This window comes from Ptiloglossa arizonensis, chromosome 11, assembly GCF_051014685.1.
Source record: "Ptiloglossa arizonensis isolate GNS036 chromosome 11, iyPtiAriz1_principal, whole genome shotgun sequence".
Lineage (NCBI taxonomy): Eukaryota > Metazoa > Arthropoda > Insecta > Hymenoptera > Colletidae > Ptiloglossa > Ptiloglossa arizonensis.
The window spans coordinates 5,173,373-5,184,470 of NC_135058.1; the positions used below are offsets into that span (position 1 = coordinate 5,173,373).

Sequence of the window (11,098 nt, forward strand, 5' to 3'; positions counted from 1 at the left end):
CGAACAAAAAAATCGCATCCGTTTTTCATCGTGCGAACGTTCGCGATCGACGAGTCACGCGCTCGAATACTCTCGTTCCCGGGCTTGGAAAAACAATGAAAAAAAAACAAGAACACCCCTTGGATAAAATTTCGAAAATTTCCAAGTAACTTTCGACGGTCGCGTGTACCCGAATGCGAACAATGGCGGATCTCGTGCGATCCGAAAGAAACGTCCACCGATGAAAACGAAACGGGCAGGAAAAAAAAAAGGAAAGAAAGAGAAAAATAGGAGCACGCGAGGGAGAAACTCCCGTTTGAACGTCGAGGAGTCTACTAATTCACCGGACCTCGCGTCGAGATTTCGCTTTTCGATTCCCCGTCGTCGGGACCGCTACGTTCGTTCTCTCCTCTGTCTCCCTTTTCTCATCCCTCCGGTATCTCCCGATCTCATGGTCTCTATCCGGAGGACAACGGGCCGATAGGGTGGAGTGCGCGATCTATCGCGAGCGCCACCGGTGCTCCACGAGCGAGCGCGTGTTTCCATGTGTGGACACGTGCCCGTGTGTCGACGCCCGCGAGCCTGTTCTCTCTCTCTCTCTCTCTCTCTCTCTCTCTCTCTCTCTCTCTCTCTCGCTCGCTCGCTCGCTCGCACCGCAGAACTTGCACGCGCCTAGACCCAGAAGGGGCATTCTTTCGCTTTTTTATCGGGCCACGGGTACCGTAAGTTTTTGGCTGCAGGCACGCGCTGCGCACGGGCAGGTGAGAGCGAGCGAGAGAACGAGAGAGAAAGAGAGTAAGGGCGAGCGAGCGAACGATTCGAAGGGCGAGCGAGTGGAAAAGCGAACGAGAGAGAAAGTGAGCGCGCGTGCGAGAAAAAAACGAATGAAAAAGGAGAGCGAGCGAGCGAGAGTGTGGAAAACCGAACGAGAGAGAAAGTGACCGCGCGAGCGAGAAAAAAACCAACGAAAAAGAGAGCGAACGAGCGAGCGAGTGAAAAAGCGAACGAATGAGAGAACGAGAGAGAAAGCGAGCGGGCGAGAGAGAACGCGCACGCGGGAGCGTGTTCCTGTGCTTTTCACCCGCGAGAAAAAAAAAGAGAAAAAACCACCCCGTGTGTTACGGGCGCGCAGAAAGAGGAAGGAGGGAGGAGGGCAGGGGTTCAGGGGGCGCGCGTTTCGAGAGAATTCGTTTTCGAAAAACAGTGGGAGCCCTGTGCTTTCGGGGCCATTGTGCCGCGCGCGCGTTATCGTAGTCGGAAGTCGCGACCGACTCGTGAAAATTCCTCGTTGACGCACGAGCGCGATACCGCGGTGCACCGTGCGTAAATTGCATTGTTCGGGATTCGTTTGATTCCCACCGCCCCAAACCCCCTTGTCACCCGCCCGAAAAGAGACGCGAGTTTTGTTGCGCTCGTTCGCGGAAGCGGAACGCGTAACGCCGAAGAACCGTGAATGGACGAAACGAACGAACGAACGAACGAACGAACGAACGCTGCCACGATTTTTTTCTGGGACAGAGTAACAAGACTTTTTTTTTTCCTGTTTTTGTTTTTTTTTTTTGTCGTTTTTTTTTGGGACGACGCGAGAATTTTTCCATCGGAAGATCGATGCAAACGAATCGCGCGATCGTGACGAGTTACGCTGTCGCGGGATCCGCTGGCTATTTTTATATAGTTTGCACGCGCGTATTTACGCGTCGAATGATGTTTCTTCCGTGTAAAAATGGTACGTCCGGTTGACTTTAACTGTTCAGGACCGAGCGAGTTTCCCGTGACTGCGGTGCGATGAATAGAAACATTTAATTGTGCACAGCATTGCCGACAAGATTGATATCGTACAGAAGTTTACGAGTATTAGGATTTAGTTTTGTCCAACTGTTTAAAGAAGCTGTTCCGAATGGGCAGTGACCGTGTCGGTCGTCGATAACTTCTACTGTATTTAACGCGTTAATTAACTTTCGAGACGAGTGACAATTAGAAGTTTGCTTCTGAGAAATTGTGACCACTTATAGTCGTTGACAAGCTTTATATCCATTTCTGACGTTTCGAGACAGAATTTTAGCCCTTTTCGGCGAATGAAGATCCAACGACACGAATATTAAAATTAATAAGAAGAAGAATAAACGGGTATAAATTTGTCATACGTTATAATATAAAAGTGAATACGAGAGCATTTGTGCGTTAGACAAGCGTACACGCATTCGTACAATGAATGTAAAAACAATTGTCTCTTTGGTCAACGATAACGCAAGTTCCACGAAGCCAAAACGAACAACATTATTTCTAATAATTTTACATTCGCGAAACCCAAGAAAAACAAATCATCTTTACACGTACGACGGAACTTTGATACTCTTCTTTTTTAATTCCTGTGGCATAAATATACTTCACCTTAAAGTTTCGAATTTTCGAAAGTAAAACGAAACGGATAGAAAGTAAACGCAAATGAAAATGTACCACTTACCGATACAGCTCTTCGAAGACCGATAGGAGCGGTTTCAATGTTGGGGCTAAAATTCTACATGAAAGTTAACTCGTATTTGGCAAAATTCAACTTACGCGGAACGCTCGTAAGCGAATTAACCGCGTAAGTCGAGGGAACTGGTCGTAGATACGTTCCGCGAATATCTCGGGGCTCGCGAAACGCGCGCATCTCGACGATCGCGTAATCAACGAATGCACCGTCCCGCTGCATATTTAACGACGCGTCGCGTATTCCGGCGACGGTAAGTTTCAAAGGAGACAGAGACGGTTTGCGTTGACAACGTACTTCGCGACGCAATCCCTATCGACCGGCCGTGAAATATTAAAAGTCAAAGTTCCGCGAAGCGTGCACGTGCACGAGCGCCGCGATGAAAACAGCCACGGTGGAAAATCATCGATGGACGATCGCGACCGAAAAGCAAAAACTTTACCCACGCCGTATACGCGGGACCGATACCAGGCGTAAAATTTCTTTCGATTCTCGTCGGTTCCGTGTTACTCGAAAACGGAAAAAAAAAAAAAAAAAACAAAGGAAGACCGGAACGCGCATTAGGCGAACGAGCGTCGTGGAAAGGATCGCGTCTGCGACAATCTCCTTTTACACCCTCGGCCTTTTTATCGTTCTTGTTTCTCGCGATCTCAAAGGGTGAGCGACGCACGGCCCCGGTTTATAGTCACGGAATACCGTCGACGACCCTTTCGTCCCTCCGCCGCGCGTCCGATACACTCCCTATCTTTCCTCTCGCAGGTTTCACCGATTACCCGCCTTCCGTGGCCGTCCTTGTCCATCGTTGCGCGAGAGAAGAAGCACGGTCTTCGCTACACTCGCGAACCCTCCTCCCCACCCCATCGGTAAAGATCACGGTCGCAGGTTCACCCTGTCTCGTCGTTCCCCTCTCCTTTTCGCTCTTTCTTTCTCTCTCTCTCTGTTTCTCTCTCCGTGACTCGCTCGCGCGCGTCGTCGTCTTCGTCTCGTCCACGCGGTGGCCGTATCCTCCCTCTCGCGTCGTCGCGAGCGTCTTCTCGGTCTCCGTCTCCGTCTGGCGTTCACGGGTCTCTCGCTCCAACCCCCGACGAGGCGCGTTTCTGCGACTCGCGCATCCGGGGTTGCGATTCGAGAGGGTAGAGAAGCGCCGCGATGGTGGGGGAGACGGACCGCGCGGTGGGGAGCCCGAGCGGGCAGGGTGGGGGATGTTTGACTACAGCGAGCGCGACTCGATTGTCAGTTAGTATTGGGTTAGGTCAGCCCGAAGCAACGTCGTTGATCGTCGTCGTTCCTCGTGGTCGGACGGCGACGTTTGTTGTTTATAGTAGAGTAGTAACACGTTTTTACGTACTTTGTTTCGGTTTATCGTTTTTCGGTTTTCGATTTTTCGGTTACGTCGCACGATCATCGGTCGCGCGGTTCACTCGCGCCAGTTTGCCCGTCGAGGAGACCGCGAGTCAACATCGTTTCGCGACATCGAACGACAGAGAAAAAAAAAAATACCAAGAGAGGATTCGGTGGATTCCCGCGTGATCTCTTTCTCTCTCTCTCTTTCTTTCTCTCTCTCTGGTTCGCGTGGATATCGTCGTACCCGCCCGGAGAGAAAGTTTCCAAACGGAGAGATACACGCACTCGCACGCTTGTACACTTGCGCGCGCGCGCGTACGCACGCACGCACGCACGCACGCACGCACGCAGCTTTTCCGTTCCCCGTCGACCGCGCTTGTTTGTGCAGTGCCGCGATCCGTGGAAGCGTTTCGATCCGCGCCGCGTCCACGTTTTTCGTTAAACTCGCACCGCAAAAGTGATCGCATTCAGTGCGCCAAGAGAGAGTGGATGGAGTGTCAAAGTGAAAACACGCAGCACGGATCGTAGAATGGCACTATCTTATCTACAAGAGGCGCAAATTACCGCAGGTAGGTGGCACGAGGAACGAATACGGCAACGATTGCTCGTACTCGTCGCGTAACGTCGCCCGAATCACGGATCCGCGATTGCGTCGCGACGGCGACGTTCGCGCAAGAGGGTCCTCCGCGCTGACTTCACTATCCGCGTTGGTCCGGCTGATCTAGTTTCAATGGAATTCGCGTAATCGCGCGATGGCTCGCGATACCACTCGCGCGCGAAACGTTCTCGCGTTCGTTACCAATCTTCGACCGTTTCCACGTGTTACCCGTGGCCCGTAGTTGTCCCGGATCGGTTCACCGGGCGTTATTTATCGACGAACGAAGTAAAACCGCGATCGCGACGCGAGCGAAGAAGTTTTCGTGTTTTCGGACAGTGGACACGTATAACCGTGGTTGGCGTCGCGCCAAAGTCTAAAAGCGCCCACGGCGACACGCTCGCGTGTTGTGACACATTGTAAACATCGATAAGCCGGGAAGATGTGAAATTGCTGCGACGGGAGCGCGCGCCAACCGGGTGAAAATGAACCTCGGCGACGTGTTTCGCGGTTGCTCGTCTCTTCGTCGTCGTAGCGCCGTCTAAAAATAACACCGCCGCCCGATCACTCCGGGATAAAACGCTTAGGAACCGCGAAGCGAAGTGCGCTCCCTGACGTCGAGTTGCATCTACGCGGAGTCGTGTTCTCTTCGCGCTAAGGTTATGAACAATGCGCGAGCTTGACTCACGCTCGAGCCGCGTTTCGATGAATCGTCGAGCACGTTTCGTCGCGGATGCGTTAAAAATAACCGTCATTTTCGATCGGTGTATTTAAAACCGGATGAATAATTTCCCGCGATCGGCTTCCGAAGGAAACATCGACCGCCCGCTTTGTACTAGCCGCGCGGTCGAGACTCGCGGAAGCGGAAGGCTGACTTTCGTCGCGCGATGTTGTTCCTCGTTCCGTCAATACGCCGACAACCGAAACAACGAAGACAAACGTACACGATCGAAAGAAAAAAAAAAAAAAAAAACAAACGCACCTCGAGGCGCGATTTTCACCCGTGGCAACGTTTGAGCAACCGCGCGGCACGCCGCAATGACGCGCGAGACTGAGCATAATTCTATCGAGACAACGTTTAGGCAACGTGTCAGAATGACGTACGGTTCGACGAATAGTTCTCCTCGCCGCCATCCTGGTTTATTTTCTCCTTCTACCGTTCGAAGCTATCGCCAAATATGCAGCCGCCGCCGCTGTTGCTTCCAAAGACGAGATGCACACGCTGTACCGGTGTCGCTTCGATGAAATTGATTTCGTCGCGTACCGTGCGAGAACACGCGACATTGGACGATACGCTGTGCGCTACAGGTCGACGTAACCGTAACGAATACACAACATTGGACCGTAGATTGCACGTCGCGAGTCGACTAGATGGAAACCTGCCTTTGAAACCCGTCTCACGACCGTACGTTCGTCTTACTTGTTCTCGATCGTTATCGATTGGGAAAACAAGGGAAATAGTACGACATCGAGTGTTGCGCGACGCGCTACAGGTCGCGTATCGAGAAGAAATAATACCAGTACGCGAAAAGTCGCTTTTCGGGTGAAAACTCGGCTTTAGAATCGATCGTGCGTCTTTATTGTTCTCGGTCGTTTTTCGATTCCGTGGAACAACCAGAAACGTGGAAAAATCGTTCGGTCAACATCGGGGCCAATGTTTCGGGCGACGCGAGTTTCGCGAGCGATTAAAATATAAATAAACGTCTCGAGGATCGCGCAAAGACGATCGCGACCAAGGAGGAGGAGAGTCTCGAAAGGAAACGGATTCAAAGAGAATATCGGGGTTGCGACCAATTAGGGAAGGGATGCGAGCAGGGGGTGGAGACGGTACTCGTCGTGTTGCCGGGAAACGGCGATTGTAGGCCGTAAGAATCCCAGAGCCGAGGGAGTCTTAGGGCAGAGTAGGAAGAGAACGGGAGATCTTACGCGCCCTTATTGATTCGACGAGTCTCGTTACAGGGCCACCCTCTTCTAAACGGTCCATTAATTAGTAAGTGCCGGGCGAACATGGCGGCTCGATTCATCGTTTTCTTAAATTAAACTGGTCAACCCGGTCACGGATACCGCGACCCACCTACGGGGTGGTGTTTACCCGTGCGCGTGTGCACGCCCCGCGAGGATCCGTCGGGATCTCGCCTCCTCGCGGGTCGGATCGGTACGAGAAGAGTATACCCACGTTACTCTGCCCCTCTTGAACTTAAAACGCGCGTGGTTTTAATAATCTCCTCCTAAGTGGAGGATCCACGGTTAATTCAATTACGCGGTCCTCCCTGTGACGTCGGTCACGCGGATGAGCAATCATCGGACGAACGGTGCAACCCTAATAGGCGGGGCAGCCTTCTTTTTCGCAAAAAAAAAAAAAAAAAAAAAAAATATAACACGGTCGAACCCGCGCGTTCGAGTTATTCTCGACGCGAGAATTGGTCTTTCGAGAGAGAAAAAAAAAAAAGAGCACCCTGTCCACCCTTCGGAAGCCCGGTGTCGCGTCGTTACCTCACCGAACACCGAGTTGGCGCGTACCCGTGACTCGCGTGTACATTTCGCGCTCGATTTTCGGCGATGCGCTCCGTCTCGGGTGAAACCGCGATCTCGACGTCGAACCGGAAACCGAGAGGATCCGTCTCTCCGGCGAGGCGCGAGCCAGCCGGAAAATATTTGTTCCCCGGAAACCGCGGAAAGAAGCTCGACGCGTCGACGTGTGCGCGGTTTCGCGGAGTCGTTGGCCCCGAGTCGAAGAGAGGCGGGTACACGGCGGTGACGTGGGTGGGAAGTCGGAGCCTTATGAATGAACCGGCGCGTACGGGAGTGTGAGTTGAATGGAGGAGGACCGAGCGAGCGAGCGAGCGAACGAACGAGCGAGCCTCGCGTGTGACCGACGTGTGTGGGAGGGAGGAGAGAAACCTCGACCGTGTACCGGGGGTGGAACGAAGAGGGAAGACGCACACGCTGGAGGAAAAGATCGTCGAGAACGACGCCGAGCAATTCCGAACACCGTGCACGTGCATTCGTCCTTTTTACGCGGCGTCCTCCCCTGACCCGCGTCGGCTCCTCTTACGCAACGCGATTTCTCGCGAAACGCGATGTTCGTCGGGAAAAGAATCCTATCGCGCGGTTTCTTTCTTTTCTCTTTTCTCTTCTCTTCTCCTTTTTCCTTTTCTTTTCTCTTCTATCCACGAGTCTCCTCTACAGGGGAACCGTCCTCGTTTCTGTTCCAGGACTCTTAACCAGCCAGCATCTCGACATGAAGCAAGAATCCGAAAAGCAACCGCTCTCCCCGCCGTTGAACAACAACGCGTCACCGGTGATGTTCCCCGGAATGGGTAACGCGGCCGCGGGCCTGTCGATGCTCACCCCTCAGCAGTTACTCGCCGCCAGTCGAACGGCGGCTCTGATGGCCGCTGGAATACCCGTTTCGTTGCACGCCACCCTCGCGGCCACACCGTCCCTCTACAGACACCACCAAACGCTTTTCGGGGGTTGGGCGCCGCCAGCCGCCTCTTCGCCACCGTCGCCGGTTCATCGTTCACCGGGGCCCGTGTCGCCCGCGTTGAGCACCAAGTCCACCTCGCGGCGGGCCAACAACGCCAACGTGAACAACAACAACAACAATAACAACGTGGTCAGTAGCAGCGGAGATCGAATCTCGAAGAAGGGACAAACGACCAAGAGGAAAACGACCAAGTCGAAGACGGAGACCGTCCAGCCCACGGTGGAGGGCACCGCTCCGCTCAGTCCACCCACCTCGGTCAGCCCCGAGGCGGGCAAGGACGGAAGGGACAAGGTGTTCACCTGCGGAGTCTGCTCGAGATCGTTCGGTTACAAGCACGTATTGCAGAATCACGAACGCACTCACACCGGGGAGAAACCGTTCGAGTGCCCGGAATGTCACAAAAGGTGAGTTCACCGAGCGACGCAAACTTTCCGCGAATCGAAATACTCGGCTGGAAACGACCAGCCTGCGATCGTCCGAATCGCAATTTGATTCGTTCGGTCCGGAACTACGTGTCGGGAGAATTTTCGGAAGACGCCATTTCAGACTTACGCGGAGATTTTTACGCACGTTCCGCGAACGCTTGTACTTACGAACAATTATCAACACGTACCTCGGCCAAATTGGAAATCAGATCCCGAGAATCGAATAGTACAAGTTGATGCTTCTCGATCTTTTCGGACATGTTATCTTTAGAAACGATTTTCCTTATTTTATAATAGACGATAGAATTAAAAGCACGGAGTAACGCATACGCAACGTCACAATATTTACGATAATAACTAGTGTCTTTGCCCGAGTTGTTTTCCTCGCATAATGCGCAACGTATCGCCGGATGATATTTTTCTTGTCGAATCCTCTTCGGGAAGCATCGGGATATTTCATCCACGATTGCGAAACGGTTGAAACAACGTTCCCCGTAATCGCCGTATCGTCAAAAGTAGTCATACGTTATTGGAACGAAACGAAAACAAAATACTATTCGCGCGCTCGTGAAAATTCTCTCGGTATCGAGAGTCACGTGCTCAAAGAACCGTTCCCGTTGGTTGCAGATTCACGCGGGACCACCATCTAAAGACTCACATGCGGTTGCACACGGGCGAGAAACCGTACCACTGCAGCCACTGCGACCGACAGTTCGTCCAAGTGGCGAACCTTCGTCGTCACTTGCGCGTGCACACCGGCGAACGTCCGTACGCCTGCGAGCTGTGCTCGGCGAAGTTCAGCGATTCGAATCAGCTGAAGGCTCATCTGTTGATACACAAGGGCGAGAAACCGTTCGAATGCGAGCACTGTCAGATGCGGTTCAGACGGAGGCACCACCTGATGCATCACAAGTGCGGCACCGGTGTTGGGAACACCGCGGGTCAGTTGCCCAGGTCGCAAGTCGCCTCGCCGTCGTTGGCCAGCGACGATCTGGACGAGGACATCGACATAGACATCGACGTGGAGATGGAGGAACCCGAGGGTACACCTCTAGCGACCAGGAAAACGATCACCCCGGTCAGACCGGCGCATCGTCAACTACCCAGTCCAGTGGTGGGCACCTCGATGCCGATACCGTTGAATCTGTCCGGTATTCCCGTGGATCTGCCCGAGCAAACCGAGCCCGAGGACCTGTCGATGTCCACCGGTATGCACAGGCCGCATTCCCACTCGCACAGCAGCGGCGATTCGCCGATGAGTCGCAGCCCGAGCAGCGACACCATCCACGAGGAGGACGACGAGGAGCTTCTCGATGTCTCGGAGGCCAGCCCGAGCACTCTGTTCCTTCAGAACCACCGCAACCAATACGTTCATCACCTCGCGTCCCTCGGGAACCCGACCGCGGCCAATGTCGGACACGCGTCCTAGTGGAGTCTCTAGGGGTACGTGGATCCAGCTACGTAGAGAACGGGTAAAGAACAAAATCCAAAACACACGTACACCTGCGTACACGCGCGCATATACACATTCACATACAGAGGAAACGAAACAAAAGCAAAAAAATCCTGTACTTTCACTCGGTTCGACAAGTTCTACCCAAGGTAAAACGAATCGTTTCAACCTTGGAACCGAAAAGAAGCAAAAACAGAGAGAGAGATAGAAAGAGAGAAAGAGAGATTGTGCGTGTGTAAGAGTATCGTTGAAATAGTATTCACGTTTGTTTGGGTAGGTAGCCTCTCGAACCATCGCAGCTCACACCGAATCCTCACTAAGAAAAATCCTCCAAGCACCGGTTCACAGTCACTATTGTTAAGATGCTTTTTATAGATATATATATTATATTATATAGATGATTATTATTATTATTGTACCTATAAAAGAGATACGAGATCGGACGAAAGTGAATGGCGGGTCTATGAGCATCCTGTGAAACGTGTAATTTAAACGAGAACAAACAAAATTCAGGGACGCGTTTTTTTGTCAAAAATTAATATTATATATATATATATATAGATATATATATATATATATATATATATATATATATATATACACAATACGAGTATAGATAACGTTTCGTGACGAGAAAGAGGGAGAGTGAAAGAAGCGAGGTGAAATAGAGACCACCCCGTGTTTTCTTTTCCGGGGTAGGTTTTTCTTGTACATAGTTTCACGACACGAGAAGGAGGGTATAAAACGATAAAGATGTGTATTTAGTTGGTCGTTGTAGTTCCGCGTGTTTCGTTTCGAGAGCCGTGACGATGAATAGATAGATAGGTATTAATTAGATAGGTATTCGAAAAAGAAGAGGAGCGAGCTTGCCGGTGCGTGCGTGCGTGCATGCATGCGTGATTGTGTGTTTGTGCCGGCGTGCGTGCGTGCGTGCGAGCGGGCGTGAATGAGGCGAGCGGGAATCGAAATAAAAAAAAAAAAAAAAGAAGCTACGGAATGAATGTACTGGTATACAAGTTCCTGTGACAGTAAAAGTAGCGGGGGGGAGTGACATCGGTTCGTCGGTCCTCTGTCGCTCTCGCACTTCGTCGATTTAACGAGCTGTCGACCGTTTCTTTTTCTTTCTTTTTTCGATCTTTAATTTCTATCGTTTTACATTTTTTCCCTCATTGCGTTCACCACGATCGATTTATTTCGTTCTATTTTCTTTTCTCAAGTTTTGTATTTATTTTGTGCGACACACCCGAATCGGCGATTGCGCGCCGCGTTGTCGTTCATTCGACCGATTCCTTGTACGAGCCGTCAGGCTACGAAGTTTTGTTAAATACATGTACAAATT

General features: G+C 51.7%; 1 protein-coding gene across 2 annotated transcripts; it reads left to right on the forward strand.

Annotated features, from left to right (window-relative positions):
- The first annotated feature begins 3,710 nt into the window (after positions 1-3,710).
- On the forward strand, positions 3,711-10,262 carry Kr (krueppel). Of its 2 annotated transcripts, none has more exons than XM_076322930.1 (3): positions 3,711-4,365; positions 7,607-8,285; positions 8,934-10,262. In XM_076322930.1, exons 1-3 carry the CDS (start codon positions 4,326-4,328, stop codon positions 9,733-9,735), a joined length of 1,521 nt encoding a protein of 506 aa, XP_076179045.1. In that variant the 5' UTR covers positions 3,711-4,325; the 3' UTR covers positions 9,736-10,262. The 2 variants fall into 2 exon arrangements, with proteins under 2 accessions (XP_076179045.1, XP_076179046.1); XM_076322931.1 differs by lacking the exon at positions 3,711-4,365 and adding an exon at positions 6,355-6,381.
- Positions 10,263-11,098: the final 836 nt, after the last annotated feature.